Genomic DNA, 19,019 nt, shown 5'->3' on the forward strand with positions numbered 1-19,019 from the left:
TGCTTGCGTCTTTTCGACTTCAGTCAAAGCAGCACTCCTCTGAAAGATCTCCACTCATAGTTGGAGAGATTGTCATAAAGATCGTGTGAAGACATGTCTGTCGAGTATGCTTGCATTGATGCTTTCGTAAGACAGACAGGAAATTGCACGTTCAAATCAGTGGATACCAAGGAATATACGACGGTTGAGTTGTATAGGGTATCATAGAGATATTGTGTATTTAGGTTTAAATACTGTGTTTTGTTGTAAACAGTATTTCAGTTTTAAACAATTGAATCATTGTATTATTGATTCCAGGTTGTTGGGATTTCTTAGTAGTTGTAGCTAAGACTTGTAATTTGTTTTATTACATGGGATTGTAATGAGATTTGTATTAAACCAGGTTTAGTGGTTTAATGATATCGATGTACCAGTTGTTATTTCATTGTGCATCTTTTTATTTTGAGGTTATTTAATCTTTGGGATTAGTCCAGTGTGTAGTTGACCTGTGTTCAACTATAGTGGGTTCTGGATAATTGCATGTCTGCAGTTGATTGGATTCTAGGTGTTTTCCTAGGATGACCTAGTAGTCGGTTGACTATGTTTAGTGCCAAGTGCTGAGGTGATTCCTCAGGAGCCTAGGTGATTGTTCTAGGATGTTTCCTTAGAACGGTTGGCAGTGTTTTGACCTTTTTAGGTTATTGCCATGAGATGATGGGATTTCATCAGGATACCAGGTCAAGTGATACCGAAAGTTGTGTACTGTGACCAGGACTAGATGTGATGGGGCGCGAACCTATGCCAAGTGTTACTCTGGGAGTCTTTGTACTTCAGAGGTTTCCCGGGAGCCTTCGTGCTTCAGGATCGGCGGTGGGGAGGCTACTCAGTCTAGGGGTGGGCAACAATCATGACGGGGTATGATCTTGGATTGGATTGATACCAGGTTTGGTATAAATTGTTTAGTTATCGTCTGATGTTTGTCAGAGATATTGGTTTTAAGTTTCTGCTGTCAGAATTTGTCTTGGAGGGATTTCCTTGACGAGTGATTATTCTGAGCAGATAGGCTTTGACCTTCGATATTGGAATATCGCTAGATGGACGTGTCTAGTAGGTAGATGGATTTCTACCCGTGATGATTTAGACTACCGTTGGGATTCGGTAGGCAGCGAGGCTTGCTATGCAATAGGTTCCTTGTGATCGGATCTATCTAGGTTAGTGGATTGCGAATTGTTTTGGGATTTTGACTCGGTTTTGAGTTTTGCTCATGATGATAGACTTCATCAGTGGTGAATTATATCAGCAGTTAAGGACTGTACTGGATTGTTCGAGTCAGGAGGGGAGCATGACTTCACCAGTGTTCTTTGGTAGGATATTCCAGATGGACTATCAGTGGAGACTACCTCAGTCTTGATTTGTGCACAGTATTAGAGAGGGATATGATTACCAGGAGCAGGTCCAACGACGATTTGTAGTAGGTCTGTACTGATGCGAGATTGGTACCAGTGACTACTGGTAGCTATTGTCTGACTCTGTTAGAGATAGATGTATTGGATCAGACATGATTTTATTCCAAGTGTTTGGGATTAGCTGGCTTATTGCAGCGAGAATCATTGATAGTGATCGAGCCTTGTAGGTTGTGATAATCAGTGGTTATCTGAATCTAGTTGATACTGTCATGCCGAGTGTGAGCCACAGTAGATCGACTTGGTCGATAAGTCTATTTCAATCAGTGATTGATTTGAGATCTAGTGAATCAGGGGGTACTTGGGACAGTACTGAAAACTTGTTTGCTTAAGAAACTAATCATTGTTATGATTAGTAGCAGAGATACGAAAGGCATTCAGGATTCTCTAGTTGTTGAGATTTCTAGGAGTGCGGTTATTAGGAACTTTTGGGTTTCTATAGATCATGAGAAATGACGGTATATTGACTCATGTGCTCATGAGTAGTCTGATAACTTAGTTGAGGTTATCATTGATGGATTTGATCTGAACATTGCCTGGTATTAGCAATGGTTGATCCAGTTTTGGAATGCAATTGTTCCACGCTGTTGGACGACAGTTTTTGGGAACTGTTAGCCGAGTACTTGCTTAGATGTTTTCCAGCAGTATTCTTAGAGGATTTTTCGTTGAGTTGAGATTCGACGAGCGGGTTTGAATTTCAGTGAGCATTAGCAGGTTAGCATCAGTTGTTTGTTCGTGGAATGAGACAATAGCTAAGACTTTTGTTCAGAGTCTAGCAGGGATTGTTGTCGATGACCTCTCAGTACGTTCTGATGTGCTATGCCATTGGGATGTTAGGATCGACCGAGATCGATCAGGTAGATTCATTGGATTGCCGCATGTATCATGGATTGCGTGAAGGGTGGAGGTGAACCAGTTTTTTTCATCTTAGCAGCTAGTCAAGTGTGACTTGGGGTTGTTATCCATTGTTGGATGATCAGTGATAACGAGTTCGATTGATATCTCGAGTGACGAGACAGATGTGATCTTTGACCCAGACTACTAATGTTGTAGATGCTACGGTTCCATCTAAGTGCTCAGCATGATGGTAGTAGTATTCTTTTAATAATGTTAGTCAGCATCGAGCGGAATAAGTACAGAGAGTGCGTATTCTAGTGCTGAGGAATTCCAAAAATTTTGTTATCCGCGACAGGATGACCAGTGGAAATCGATTGGATACTATCGCATGTAGCAAAGTATAGATCAGGATTGATTGTAATCAATTCGAGTATTTTGCAAGTGGGTATTATACCACTAGACGCATAGTCTGAGTTTGTAAGATACAGAGTGGTATGCAACGTTGTTGTTGTTTTGCGCTTAGATGGCAGGTTCTTGGCCATTTATCTTCGTGAAGGATAGTTTGATTTGGGAACTAGGGCTTCGTCTTCAGCAAGATAACATCGGGGATGCAATGTTGGTGTTGGACCAAGTGAGATGCAATATGTTTGTATCTTGTCTTCTCGTCTGATGCGGATTCATGACTAGCGGAAGAGATAGTTTAGGTCAGGTTGTAGACTTGACGAGGAACTATCACTGCTAAGATTCACGGGCAGAGTTGGTTTTTGATAGTAGTCAGGAGACTACAATAATCTCGTGATATTTGGTTAGATACCCGAGGGGTCTTATAAATAGCCAGTTAGCAGCTATTGGGTCAAACAGTAATTTAGATAGCATGAGTTGATCGAACCGTGAGTTCGAAGCAGACTCCAATATGATCTGATGAGAGGTCAGATGATCTTTGCGAGTTCGGTAGGATGACTCGGGATTTTTGGGTTCGTGCATCAAGTGATGTTTCTACTCGTGAATTAGGTAATATCGAGGTACGATATCAATCCTGGATCATGATGGTTCATGCTAGTGGATGACGTTTTCTACAACTTAGAAGAGGATTCTTCTATCGGGTTGTCGTGTAAGGTTTATGCAAGGGGATCGACCGACGATGGTGTGTACCATCGGCACTGTGCAGTTATTACTGATGGCAGTCAGTGGAATTTCGCAAGGTTAGCAAAATTGAGATGGTTGTCTGAATGTGGAATTCAGCGGTAGCCTGAATTTCAGACAATGGGTGTGTAATTAGAACCAAGGTGGAGTTCTAAGCCGACTTTGAAAATATTGTAGTGAATCAGTAAGGGTTAGACGTTGCAGGTTTAGCAATTTCAGGACTGTCGAAAGTTATTTGACTAGAGATTTTTGAACAAATCTGTCAGTACAGATGATGAATCAGATTTATGTTACGTTCTCGGGATTACCCTAGATTTCTAGGACGAAATCTTTTAAGGGGAGAAGAATGTAGTAACCCGTATCCGGAATTAATGATTAGTGGGTAATTAATCACGTGATCATGTTTAAATTAAGTAAAACATGAATTAAGGAAATTTCAGATGGATTAACGGGGTCCGGAATTGGATCCAAGACGCTCGGAAATGGGTCGGTAGGGTTTCAAAGCTCGAGTAGGATCGGAGGATCCGAACTAGGTTCGGAGGGTCCGAACATGAACGGAGCCAAGGATTCGGAGGCCCGAAGAGTTCGGATGATCCGAAATCCGATCGGACGATCCGAACTTGCATGGCCAGCTGTTCCGAAATAATACGTCATTGATGACAGCACAGAAGTGACTTCGAACGATCCGAAGTGCGGGATCGGATGGTCCGAAGTGTGGGCTGTGACACTTGTCACGCATGCAAGGATCGGATGGTCCGAAGCCCAGTTCGGACGGTCCGAACCCACGCCTATAAATATAGGCCGAGGAGCTCATTTGTTATTCGCACCAAGTTCTCTCCTTCGCCCACGTGGATCTATTTTAGGGCTTTGGGTACTCTTTTTTCAGAGTTGGAGTAGGGATTATATTTTAGTATAGTCAGATAGTGTCTGACATAGTAGCGGAGCTATGAGACCTCGGTTCTAAACAACTAATCTCGGTATTAAACAACAATTAGTCAAACAAGAACCAAGATTAAAATCAATAAAAAAAAAAAATTTAAAATGAACAGTGCTCCGCTCGATCTGCAAGATCTTGCAGATCGAGCGAGCCAAAAATCTCAAGCCTCTGTCCGAGGCAAAACAGCCCTCGCTCGATCCGCAAGATCTTGCGGATCGAGCGAGACACAAAAATCCTAAAACAGAGGACTGTACATTTTCTCTCGCTCGATCCGCAAGATCTTGCAGATCGAGCGAGGACAGAAACAGGGCAAAAAGAACAGCAGAAGCTAGCTGAACTCAATCTCACACATTCAATATACAATCATGCATCAAAACATACTATCTCCAATTAATACATGAAGTTCTAGAGTCGATCAACTACGCAAATGGAAATAACATGAAATCGAGGAGCTCGCATAATCGATACAACATAAACAACGAAGTTCGAGATCTAAACATGTTCTAACATAAACTAGGTAGACATGCCGACACAACTTCTAAACCGAGTCTCACTTCTACATCTTTCCCTCGAAGCTAACCATGCCTCTTCTGACTTGGTCCTGCCCCACCTGTTGCCAAGTACACATACAAAACAAAGCAACAGTCGGATAACAGGTGAGAATGATAATCCCAGTAAAAGCAACATATCAAATAATAAATAAACAACATGCTATCAAGACAACATATTCAAGTCAAGGTTAATGATATGCATGTCTTTAAAAACCAGGATATCGATTCTGATAAACAAGGGATTGCTGCAGTGCTTTTGGGATCCCGAGGATGAGATCACGTAACGACTCACCGACTCTCCCAATCGAGGTGGTGCCACGTATCCCACTCCTCTAGATTTTGAGCAACTATAATGATTATGCTAGCACCAGGCGAAACGACTACGACCCAGGCCACTCAATCATAGTTCCCAAACGTCTAAAAAAAAAGGTGGTTCTGCCCGCTGAAAGCAAGATTGGCTCAAGATGAATGCATAACAGAAACATAAACATAAGCCACATAACAAAAGTCCAAGAAATCAACAAGATGCAAGTTCTTCATGCTAGAACAAGCGTACAAACAAGTATGTGATTTAAAAAGGGAAACTCAAGAACTAAGTTGTCTCGAGTATGCTATCCCGCTACGATGATTGCTTTTACCTTTCAAGGCAGTAGTTCCAACTTCTGGAAAGCTACAACAAAAGATTGTATCAACAACTATACAACCTAAACAACAATCAAAAGTTCATGGAAATCTCTTTACCGTTCTTCGTCCAACTCTCGATGATCAAATGCTGCTAACACAGGGCTCGACAACTCCAACGAATCTGTACGAATACAAGAGATGATTGATCAATAACCACGATCAACTTACAAGCCAAGTTCATAACTCAAAACGGTTCGAAACTCCAAAACTCAAACCGACGGCATAACGGCTATAACTGAACAAACCGGCAATGCAGACATCAGTTCAATACCGATATCAACTCAATTCAATGCTAATACAACAACAACAAGACAAACCCAACAAATCTCAAAACCATGATTTTCGAAAATATCTTCCAAAAATCATAACAATTCCGAACGTCGCTTTAATTCAAAACCGACAGATAATAAACGATCAGAACTCCGCCAAGAACAACATACTAGAATCTAAATTGATTCTAAGAACCTCCGAAAAACAAAACATATTTGATCGGAGAAATACTTACGGTATAACGGAGTTCTCGCTGCTGTGATCACTAATCTGCCTTCAGAAATAATTTCCAACGGCCGGATCGAGCTCGGAAGGAAATCTGAAAGCTTGGAAAGGTTGGAGGCGTCTTCAATGGAGGGAGACGGCTAAGGAGGAGAAGATGAAGACTTTCTCAAACAAATTCTTAGAGTAGATAATATATAAAATCCACAATTTGCATTTTAGTCCCTGAAATTTCCAAAATTTGCAAAAAAGACCCTGATCAAAATCAAATCGGCTCAAGAACTCTGTAATCTCTGATTAACTCAAATAAACTCATTTAAGATAAAAACAGGGCGTTACAATTCTCCCCCACTAAGAAGAGATTTCGTCCTCGAAATCAACGAGAACCATAACTCATAAGATAGAATAAAGAACTGAAGACAGTAAGAAGAACTCACGTCATCCGAATAACTCCGGAAATCGCTGTCTCATGTCAGATTCTGTCTCCCAAGTCGCTTCCTCAACTCCGTGACGGCTCCACTACACTTTCACCAATGGAATCAACTTGGTTCTGAGTTGCTTTTCTTTTCGATCAAGGATCTGAATCGGTCGTTCAAAATAGCTCAAAGTCTAGTCTAACTCGGCTTCGTCAGGATGAAGGATATGAGAAGGATCTGGATGATACTTTTGCAGCATAGAGACGTGAAAAACGTCGTGAATACCAGATAAAGACGGAGGAAGTGCAAGTCTGTAGGCAAGATCGCCTATCTTCTCGAGAATCTCGTACGGACCGATGAATCTCGGAGATAAATTCCCTCTCTTACCGAATCTGACAGTGCCTCTGAACGGAGAAATCTTAAGAAAAACACGGTCTCCCTGCTCGAAACTCAGAGGTCTACGTCTGACATTCGCATACTTCGCCTGTCTATCTTGAGCTGACTTCATTCTGGTCTGAATGGTCTTAACCTGCTCTGCCATATCTCGAAGCATTTCCGGCCCCAAATCTGGTGACTTTGACAAATCATCCCAAAACATCGGAGATCGGCACTTCTTGTCGTACAAAGCCTCAAAAGGCGCCATACCGATACTCGCTTGGAAGCTGTTGTTGTAAGAAAACTCGACAAGAGGCAAAGAATCTTGCCAACTAGTGTCAAAGTCTAGCACCACCGCTCGCAGCATATCCTCTAACGTCTGGATAGTCCGCTCTGACTGTCCATCTGTCTGAGGATGATAAGCTGTACTCAGATGCAATCGAGTACCAAGTGCCTCCTGAAGACTATGTCAGAAGTGCGAAGTGAAACAAGGATCTTTGTCTGAAACGATCGACTTCGGCACACCATGCAATCTCACAACATTGCTAACATACAACTCAGCCATCTGATCATGACGATACGTCATCCTGTACGGAATAAAACAAGCAGACTTCGTCAATCGGTCGATCACTACCCAAATAGCATCGCATCCTCGAACGGATCGTGGTAGCTTCGTGAAGAAATCCATAGAAATGTGATCTCATTTCCATTCAGGAACAGATAGGTTGTGCAAAAGACCTCCTGGTCGCTTCCGCTCTGCTTTTACTTGCTGACAGTTCAAACACCGAGATACAAACTTTGCTACGTCGCTCTTCATTCTCTTCCACCAGAACTGACTTTTCAGATCGTTGTACATCTTATGACCTCCAGGATGAATACTGAACCGACTGCAATGAGCCTCTCGGAGAATACGCTGTCTCAATTCCGCAATATCTGGCACAACAAGACGGTTATTCACAAACAAGATGTCATCTCTAACCTGGAATTCAGACTGATGCTCAGATCTGACTTTCTCTACTGAAACCTGAATGCTCGGCTCAGACTTCTGTGCTTCTCTGATTGCAACAAACAACTCTGATTCGGCTTGAATAGCAAACACTCTGATAGTCTCCCTATCTGTTTCAAACTCTAAACCAGAAGTGCAACAATCATCGATCAACTGAGAAACACCAATAGTAGAAAGAGATAAAGAACAAAGCTTTCGGCTCAAGGCATCTGCAACTGCATTCGACTTCCTGGGATAATACTTGATTTCGCAGTCAAAATCTTTCAACAGATATAACCATCTTCTCTATCTCATATTCAGCTCTGCCTGCGAAAATAAGTACTTGAGGCTCTTATGGTTAGAAAAGATCTCGAAAGACTCACCATAAAGATAGTGACGCCATATCTTCAGTGCAAAGACGATCACAGCTAGTTCAAGATCGTGAACCGGATAACGGGTCTCGTGCGGTTTCAGCTGTCTCAATGCATACGCTATCACATGCTTATGCTGCATAAGAACACAACCCAAGCCTCGGTTAGAAGCATCACAATAGACTGTGAAACCTCCAGTACCCTTCGGAATAGAAAGAATTGGAGCACTGGTCAGTCTCCTCTTCAGATCAACAAAGCTAGCCTCACAATCTGGAGTCCAAACAAAAGGCGCATTCTTCTGAGTTAGCTGGGTAATTGGCTTGGCAATAGACGAGAAACCCTCGATGAAATGACGGTAATAACCAGCTAAACCCATGAAGCTTCGGATCTCAGGTACTGATGTAGATCTAGGCCAATTCATAACCGCTTCAATCTTGCTGGGATCGACAGAAATCCCATCTTCAGAAATAATATGATCGAGAAAGACAACTCGATCTAACCAGAATTCACACTTAGACAGCTTGGCAAACAACTGCTCAACTCGCAAAATCTGCAGTACGGTCCTCAAGTGCTCTGCATGGTCAGTAAGGTTCTTTGAATAGATAAGAATATCATCGATGACGATAATGATGAACTCATCTAGATAGCGCTGAAAGATACGGTTCATCAAACCCATAAAAACCGCTGGAGCGTTGGTCAAACCGAACGGCATGACTATAAACTCGAAATGACCATACCTCGTTCTGAATGCGGTCTTAGGCACATCTTCCTCTCGCACTCTCAACTGGTGATAACCTGACCTCAGATCAATCTTAGAGTAGACAGAAGAACCCTGCAGTTGATCAAAAAGGTCATCTATTCGGGGTAAAGGATACCTGTTCTTAACTGTAGCCTGATTCAATTGGCGGTAGTCGATACAGAGCCGCATAGAACCATCCTTCTTCCGAACAAAAAGCACAGGAGCACCCCAAGGTGATACACTAGGTCTGATATATCCCTTGGCAATCAAATCCTCAAGTTGTTCCTTCAACTCTCTCAATTCAATAAGTGTCATACGATAAGGAGATTTTGAAATAGGTTGAGTACCTGGCACTAAGTCAATACTGAATTAAATTTCTCGAATAGGTGGCAATCCAGGAACATCTTCCGGGAATACATCCGCAAATTCTCTAACCACCGGTAAATCTAACAAAGCTGGGCTAGATTTCAGTACATCAACTGCATACACCAAAAATCCTTCTGCACCTTTCTGTAGCAAACGAGTCATAGATAACACTGAAATCAAAGGAATTCTAGATCGAGAACCCTTACCAAAGAATTTCCACTTGTCTGCCATTTCAGGTCTGAACCTGACAACCTTCAGAAAATAATCGACTGTTGTCCTGTACTTGGTTAAAGCATCTATAACGACAATACAATCAAAATCTGACAGTCCAAGTACAATACAGTCGAATTCTAGCAAATTTCCTTCAAAACTCAATTCACAGTTCCTGACTAATCTGACAGAAACAATTCCTCCACCCAAAGGTGAAGTAACAGCTACTACTGTAGGCAACAACTCAGTAGGCAAAGCATGCAATAACACAAATTTCTCAGAGATAAAGAAATGGGAAGCACCTGTATCTATCAAGATATGAGCAGAATAACCGAAAATCGAACAGTTACCTGCTATAACATCGTCAGGTGCTGCCTGAGCCTGATCCTCTGTCAATGCAAAGACTCGTGCCTGCTGTCTCGGAGGCTGATTTGCACTAGAGTTACCTCCCTGTCTGTTCTGCTACTGAGGCTGGAAAGAGTGCACTGCAGAAGACTGCCTCTCAGGCTGAGCTGCAGGTCTAGACGAACTCCCACTCTGAGCTCTATCTCTGTTACGCTGTGGGCACACTTTAGAGAAGTGTCCCGGTTGCTGACAGGTGTTACAATTACCAAAGACTCCCACACACTGATCCGGTGAGTGTCTTCCTCCACACTTGCTACAGTACAAGGATGATGACCCAGAACTCGGTCCTGAACCAAATTGCATTGAACCACTGGAACTGGACAAACTGTTCCCCTGCCTTTTGAACTGTTTACCTCTTGCCTTGTACTGATCCTTTCTGTTTCCCCCACTGTTTCCACCTTCATACCTTTGCTGCTAGTTCTGATGTTGCGGTGGCTGATTCTGATACTGAGATGGTTGGTTCTGATACTGCCTCTGCTGCTGAGGTGCTACCTGATTACCTCTTTTCCTCCACAAGCCTGCTTCTGCTCCCTTTGCATGATTCATGGTGTCCGCAAAGTTGTCTGGCCTAGCAGTGTTCACCAAAGTGAAGATGTCAGGATTCAAGCCATTTATGAAGTGATCTGCCTTAGCTTCTTCATCTCCGGCAATTAGTGGTGCAAAACGCAACAGACTATCAAACTTGGCAACGTACTCTTCGATGTTCAGATTCCCTTGTCTCAAATTGGCAAATTCTGCTCCCTTGTCCTTACGGTACGAGATAGGGAAAAACCGCTTATAGAATTCAGATTTAAAAAGAGTCCAAGTAACTTCCGTACCTCTATTCTCTATTGCTTTCTTTGTCATGATCCACCATCTCTTAGCACCACCACGCAGCTGATGAATTACTAACCTGATTCGGCGGTCATCGGTGTAGCCAATGGAATCAAACAACTGATCAATGTCATCCAACCAACTTTCACAGTCAACTGGATTTTCTGAACCCATCAACAACGGCAGATTGAACGACTGAAACCTCTTCAGCAAGGTTTCCATAGGAGTCGCTGAAGCATCCAACTGATCAACTTCAGTGCTAGCTTGCTCAATCGTAGGAATAACTGGCGGTGTGTTTCTTTTTATCACTCGACTAGGACCCATCTAATAATCAAAGGTTAGGACACGAGATATCTCAATCGCTATAATCAGTGCCCTTACAACCACTTGGAATACCTGATACCAGTCGATAACAGAAACAGTTATATCTCAAGTAGATCATGCTTTATAAATTAAATCACATAACCATGTAATTCAATAATTCTCAATAATAAAGCATGCTCGCATGGAATTAAGTACACAGTTACAATAATTCAAACACATGCGAGGAGCCAATACACGCAGACTCGATCTACCCCGCTCACTCTAGTTCAACCAAGAATCTTAACGGCTCTAATACCACTTAATATGAGACCTCGGTTATAAACAACTAATCTCGGTATTAAACAACAATTAGTCAAACAAGAACCAAGATTAAAAGCAATAATTTTTTTTTAAAATGAACAGTGCTCCGCTCGATCTGCAAGATCTTGCAGATCGAGCGAGCCAAAAATCTCAAGCCTCTGTCCGAGGCAAAACAGCCCTCGCTCGATCCGCAAGATCTTTGGGATCGAGCGAGACACAAAAATCCTAAAACAGAGGACTGTACATTTTCTCTCGCTCGATCTGCAAGATCTTGGAGATCGAGCGAGGACAGAAACAGGGCAAAAAGAACAGCAGAAGCTAGCTGAACTCAATCTCACACATTCAATATACAATCATGCATCAAAACATACTATCTCCAATTAATGCATGAAGTTCTAGAGTCGATCAACTACGCATATGGAAATAACATGAAATCGAGGAGCTCGCATAATCGATACAACATAAACAACGAAGTTTGAGTTCTAAACATGTTCTAACATAAACTAGGTAGACATGCCGACACGACTTCTAAACCGAGTCTCACTTCTACATCTTTCCCTCGAAGCTAACCATGCCTCTTCTGACTTGGTCCTGCCCCACCTGTTGCCAAGTACACATACAAAACAAAGCAACAGCCGGATAACCGGTGAGAAAGATAATCTCAGTAAAAGCAACATATCAAATAATAAATAAACAACATGCTATCAAGACAACATATTCAAGTCAAGGTTAATGATATGCATGTCTTTAAAAACCAGGATATCGATTCTGATAAACAAGGGATTGCTGCAGTGCTTTTGGGATCCCGAGGATGAGATCACATAACGACTCACCGACTCTCCCAATCGAGGTGGTGCCACGTATCCCACTCCTCTAGACTTTGAGCAACTATAATGAGTATTCTAGCACCAGGCGAAACGACTACGACCCAGGCCACTCAATCATAGTTCCCAAACGTCTAAACAAAAAGGGCGTTTCTGCCCGCTGAAAGCAAGATTGGCTCAAGATGAATGCATAACAGAAACATAAACATAAGCCACATAACAAAAGTCCAAGAAATCAACAAGACGCAAGTTCTTCATGCTAGAACAAGCGTACAACAAGTATGTTATTTAAAAAGGGAAACTCAAGAACTAAGCTATCTCGAGTATGCTATCCCGCTACGATGACTGCTTTTACCTTTCAAGGCAGTAGTTCCAACTTCTGGAAAGCTACAACAAAAGATTGTATCAACAACTATACAACCTAAACAACAATCAATGGTTCATGGAAATCTCTTTACCATTCTTCTTCCAACTCTCGACGATCAAATGCTTCTAACACAGGGCTCGACAACTCCAACGAATCTGTACGAATACAAGAGATGATTGATCAATAACCACGATCAACTTACAAGCCAAGTTCATAACTCAAAACGGTTCGAAACTCCAAAACTCAAACCGACGGCATAATGGCTATAACTGAACAAACCGGCAATGCAGACAGTAGTTCAATATCAATATCAACTCAATTCAATGCTAATACAACAACAACAAGACAAACCCAACAAATCTCAAAACCATGATTTTCGAAAATAGCTTCCAAAAATCATAACAATTCCGAACGTCGCTCTAATTCAAAATTGACAGATAATAAACGATCAGAACTCCGCCAAGAACAACATACTAGAATCTAAATCGATTCTAAGAACCTCCGAAAAACAAAACATATCTGATCGGAGAAATACTTATGGTATAACGGAGTTCTCGCTGCTGTGATCACTAATCTGCCTTCAGAAATAATTTCCAACGGCCGGATCGAGCTCGGAAGGAAATCTGAAAGGTTGGAAAGGTTGGAGGCATCTTCAATGGAGGGAGACGGCTAAGGAGGAGAAGATGAAGACTTTCTCAAACAAATTCTAAGAGTAGATAATATATAAAATCCATAATTTGCATTTTAGTCCCTGAAATTTCCAAAATTTGCCAAAAAGACCCTGATTATGTTTATCTTACATTTAACAATTTTGATTAAGTAAATGATTCCAGGTAGAGTTCGATTCTGGACTCGCGGGACGAGGCTAACCTAGGAATGAGATAATAGAGTACATTTTTACGAGTATTTTAAGTATGATATTGTTACATTTTTTATAAACGAGTCAAAAAATAGCATTTTTATCAGACGAGTCGAGATGTGTTTCTTTGACTGCATTTTAAGCAATCAATACACGATGTGCATTAATTATGAAAACTACACTTAACAACCTTATACCCTACATGTTATTGATTCCCTTGGCATATTCTATCAGACTTCTTCATTATCCTCCTCTCCCTTACACGTTTTTCTCCTCCCCCTCACTATTCATCATCTCCTTCATCAAATCCTTCAAGATTCAAGTGAGTTTTTGGTACCAGTTTTTAGTTCGTCCAAGGTTTAGCTCGTCTCCAAGTTCCGGATCAACTCATCCTCCATTCAAGGCAAGTTTTTAAAGAATTTTAAACCACCATTCACGATATATCTATTTTGATAAGAAATTATGTGTGTTGATGAGTTTTATGCATGATTTTAAAGATTTGAGAAGCATAAAAGCATGAGGTTTATGATATCGTGATATGTAAGTCGTTCTTGTGAAATTCTTGATAAATAATGTGTGATGATAAATTCTTATGGTTTGGAGTTGGGAAAGGACTGATTTTGAAGGTGTGTGTTGAATTTTGAAGTGTTGAGTTAGTTTTAGTTAAAGCTTTGAAGCGTTGCATGTGTTGGGTTGTCTCGGATTAGCAATACTTGTTGCAATTTTGTGGATTACGTCTATTGTAATAATCCAAATGAGATGAGGCAAATTGTATTTGAAAGATAACTCATATAGCTACAACTTTCATGCTTTGAGTTTTGTCAAAATCATTCTATAAGATTGGCCAAAATTGCCCCGAAGTGTGTCAAGTGGTTTGAATATTCGGCAGTGACACATCTCGGGAGAATAAGCATAACGTTTTACTGAAATATCCAATTAAAGTGAGGGTTTCGGAATTTGAAATCTTAGATCAAGGGCTAAAACTTTTATGTTTACCATGTTTTGAAATTCTAGGTGCAAGAACTCTAAATATCAGTGTGAAGGCATAGCCACTGCAGTGCAGCAGAGCTGACAATGCGCAAGTATAGCGCCCCAACGCCTCTCTTCTAGCGCTGGAGCGCTGTAGCTTCGAATTAATTTTCTTAAGTTTTTTTTGAGTCCTTAATTCATGGTTATGATCTTTTAAGGCTTCTAAAATATATTTAAGAGTTTCTATGCAAAAAGTTTCAAGTTTTAAGTCAAGAACGAAAAGAACGACTTACGTGGACCGATTACGTTATGTGATGCATGTACATGTCTAAGTTTCTTTCATGAAACCTATGTTCAATATGAAAGTATGATTTTTATCATTTATTACATGCATGAAGTTATCGAGTAAAGTTTTATGTTCATGAAACAAAATTTAAGATGGAAATTATGATGTTTCAATGATGCTTCATGATGAATGAAATGATATGTTGATGAAATGAATAATGATGAAGCATGAATGAATTATGTTATGTTGAATTATGAAGATATAATATGTTGATGCATGAAAATATTTTGATGTCTTATGTGTCCTTGTGGTGGTAATACGGGAACGGTACTCCGGTTTGGGCTCCGGAGGGGCCCTCCCAAATACGGCTCAATGTACGGGTTAGGTCCTCCGGGATGAGCTCCGGAGGGGCCTCCGAAAATGAAAGAACGAATGTATTATTGTTGATCAACAAGAAAAGATGAATGTGCCCATTATGAAGGTTGCCACAATTTCGCATAATTCGTCACCAAATGATAAGCTTATGTTATGTTATGTTAAGTTTAAATGATTATTGAAATCTCATGATTTTTACTGCATACTCTTGCTAAGTCTTTAGACTCACTATACTTGAATGGTGCAGGTAATGAGGATGGCATTTATGCATATGTCAATGAGTTCAATGCCGGGCATGAAGAAGAGCAAGGAGTCGGACCGGCGGGCGATGCATGAGTGTGTTATGTGTTGAGAGTGTTTGTGTCAAGTTAATGAACTAAATGTTGTTATGTTGATTGAAGAAAATACGCTTTATGTTTCAAATTGTTATGATTTGGTTTGTAAACTATTCTGAAATGTTTTAAGTAAGGTTTGATGCATGCATACATCTTTCAAAAATTTTCTTTTCCGAACTAGTTTTAACGTCATGTTAGTTTGTAACATCTTCATCGGTTGAGGGTGTAGGACAGTTTGGTATCAGAGCAGTTCGCTCTGGGTTTTCTTGAAACACTCATGCATACTCGCCACGACTCCAACGCTCCGTCTTCATGTCTGTAAGTTATGTGTCTTATGTGATTATGTGTATGATAATGCGATGAGATATATGTATGCATGTTATATGTTAAAGTATATTCACGTTTTGAATCGTGACTGAGCGGTGTGGATAATATTGGACTTTAGGACTATGACATCACGTAGGGGAAACAACACCAACACCATCACCAATTCCGCAAACAACAACCATAGTGATTGCGGACCAGATAGTGAGAACAATCAAAACAACCAGTTTTTGGCGGGATTAACTGCTCTTCTTCAAGAGCAAAGCCGTGCTCAGGGAGCTCAAATCCAACAGTTGCTTCAAGCCCAGACAACTAATGCTGGAAATAACCATCCTACAGCTAATCAGAACCCTATCTACAAAAGGTTCTTAGAGTTGGGACCACCTGAGTTCAAAGGAGAGACTGATCCTTTGATAGCAGAACAATGGTTCCAAGCTATGGAGACTGATTTTGAATTCATGCAGATCACGGATGCGGATAGATTGAGATGTGCTACCTATATGTTCTGCAATGACGCTCATGTTTGGTGGAATGGAGCCAAAGCAGCGTTGAACCTAACTACCCTTACTTGGAATGGATTCAAGGATGTGTTCTACGGCAAATATTTCACAGTGAGCACCCAATCCCGGTTGGCCAGAGATTTTTTGGAAATCCGTCAAGGAAACATGTCGATTGCGGAGTATGTTAAGAAGTTTGAAAGGGGAAGATACTTTGTACAGATGATTTCTGGTGATCCTGCTGAAGAGTTGAAACATTTTACAGAAGGATTGAATGCCTTCATCAGAGAGGATGTTAGACTAAGTGGAGCGAAATATTACAAAGATGCGGTGGATCAGGCCATGCTATCCGAAAAGGACAGAAACGACATTATCCGAGAGTCACAGGAAAAAAGATCTAGTTATCAGAATCGGGACCAACAAGGAAATTCTAGCAGAAAGAGACCATACCAAGCCCCACCCCAACACCGACCATACCAACAGCAGCGGCCTCGACCTCAAGGGCAGAAACAATTGGCTCTACCAGCACCAAAATCGGCAATTGCACCAACAGCTTGTCAAAAATGTGGAAAAATTCACTCAGGTCAATGCATGGCAGGGACTGGAGTATGTTTCCTTTGCAAAAAGCCAGGGCACTATCGAAAAGATTGCCCTCAATCCAAAGAACCGGTAAGAGGACGAGTTTTTGCAATGGCACATGATCAAGTGGATTCAAATACAACTATAGTTATAGGTATGATTAATGTTTCCAGTAATCCCGCTCATGTCTTAATTGATACTGGATCTACACATTCATTCATATCTGTTGAATTTGTTAATAAATCGGGTTTAGTACCGGATAAGTCAATATCAGGATTTAGTATATCCTTGCCTTCAGAGGAAGAATTGAGTAGTGATTTGATTATCAGAGGATGCAGTGTACAAATGCAGAGTCACGAGTTACTTGCTGATCTTATTATCCTGAATATGTCTGATTTTGACGTGATATTTGGGATGGATTGGTTGTCTCGATACGAGGCTACTATAGACTGTAAACGAAGAACGGTTTCCTTGAAAACTAAGGATGGAGAACCTTTTCTATTCCATGCCACACCGAAACATAATTCATCTCTTTTAATTTCAGTGGGTAAGGCATGGCAACTGTTGAATAAAGGATGTGCAGGTTTCCTTGCAAGTGTCACTTGCGATCAAGAATTACCTCGGCCGAAACTTGAAGACGTCGAAGTAGTGAGAGATTTCCCAGAAGTATTTCCTGATGATATTGCAGGATTACCTCCAGCTAGGGAGGTAGAATTTGGAATTGAATTAATGCCTGGAACCCAACCAGTTTCCAAAGCACCATACAGGTTAGCACCGACTGAAATGAAGGAATTGAAGGAGAAACTACAAGAGCTACTCAATAAAGGCTTTATTAGACCGAGTGTATCGCCTTGGGGTGCACCGGTATTGTTTGTCAAGAAGAAAGATGGGTCTATGAGACTGTGCATCGATTATAGAGAGCTCAATCGAGTAACAGTGAAGAACAAATACCCACTTCCAAGGATAGATGATTTGTTTGATCAGTTACAAGGGGCAGCAGTGTTCTCCAAGATCGATTTGAGATCAGGTTATCACCAATTGAAGGTGAAAGACAAAGATATTCTTAAAACATCTTTCAGGACTCGTTATGGCCACTACGAGTTCTTAGTCATGCCGTTTGGAGTTACCAATGCACCGGCAGTGTTTATGGATCTTATGAACAGAGTGTTCCAGCCTTTTTTGGATCAGTTTGTCATAGTATTCATAGATGACATACTGATTTACTCTCGTAATTTCGATGAGCATCGTCAGCATCTAACTACAGTCTTGCAGGTTCTGAAAGAAAAACAATTGTTTGCTAAGTTCAGTAAGTGTGAATTTTGGCTGGAACAGATTGAATTTTTGGGTCACCTAGTTTCGGCTAAGGGAATAGAGGTTGATCCAGCAAATATAGAAGCAATTAAAAATTGGGTTACCCCAAAGAATGCTACAGAGGTACGAAGTTTCTTGGGATTAGCGGGTTACTATACGAGATTCATTCAGGATTTCTCCAAGATAGCGCTGCCACTAACGTCATTAACTCGCAAAAGTGTGAAGTTTGAATGGTCTAATCAGTGTGAGAAAAGCTTTTTAGTGTTGAAGAAAAAGTTGATGACATCACCAGTACTAGCCATACCAGAAGGCATAGGTCGATTCATAATTTATACAGATGCTTCCAAGAGTGGATTAGGGGCTGTCCTGATGCAAGATGGAAGTAATAGCATATGCTTCACGACAGTTGAAGATTCATGAAAAGAATTACCCTACCCATGACCTCGAATTGGCAGCAGTTGTCTTCGCACTGAAACTGTGGAGACATTACCTTTATGGTGAGAAGTGTCAGATTTTTACCGATCATAAAAGTCTGAAGTACTTCTTCACACAGAAGGAGTTGAACATGAGGCAGAGAAGATGGCTTGAATTGGTGAAAGATTATGACTGTGACATTAGCTACCATCCGGGTAAAACTAATGTAGTAGCAGATGCTTTGAGTCGTAAATATGCAACTTTGAATAGAATGACAACTCAACAAGAGTTGATTGTAGATTTTGAACGACTCAGATTGGAAGTAGTTGAGACAATGGAAGTTTGTGCCTTATCAACCTTAACAATGGTTCCAAGTTTGCTCGACAAGATTCGAACAGGGCAGGCTTCAGACCAGCAATTATTAACTTGGAAACTTAAAGATGAAGCAAAAGGGGGTGCATTGTATACGGTTAAGGATGGGGTCGTGCA

General features: G+C 41.1%; 1 protein-coding gene across 1 annotated transcript; it reads left to right on the forward strand.

Annotated features, from left to right (window-relative positions):
* Nucleotides 1-15,854: 15,854 nt before the first annotated feature.
* Nucleotides 15,855-18,536, forward strand: LOC140886366 (uncharacterized). Its single transcript, XM_073292910.1, has 3 exons — nucleotides 15,855-16,959; nucleotides 17,059-17,572; nucleotides 17,969-18,536. Exons 1-3 carry the CDS (start codon nucleotides 15,855-15,857, stop codon nucleotides 18,534-18,536), a joined length of 2,187 nt encoding a protein of 728 aa, XP_073149011.1.
* Nucleotides 18,537-19,019: the final 483 nt, after the last annotated feature.

The sequence above is a fragment of the Henckelia pumila genome, chromosome 3 (assembly GCF_033568475.1).
Source record: "Henckelia pumila isolate YLH828 chromosome 3, ASM3356847v2, whole genome shotgun sequence".
In the NCBI taxonomy this organism is placed as follows: Eukaryota; Viridiplantae; Streptophyta; class Magnoliopsida; order Lamiales; family Gesneriaceae; genus Henckelia; species Henckelia pumila.

Coding starts and splice junctions, on each gene's coding strand:
- LOC140886366 (XM_073292910.1), top strand. CDS start 15,855: ATGACATCACGTAGGGGAAACAACACCAACACCATCACCAATTCCGCA. Junction 16,960..17,058: donor AAATACAACTATAGTTATAG/GTATGATTAATG, acceptor AATCGGGTTTAG/TACCGGATAAGTCAATATCA. Junction 17,573..17,968: donor GTTTCCAAAGCACCATACAG/GTTAGCACCGAC, acceptor TCTTATGAACAG/AGTGTTCCAGCCTTTTTTGG.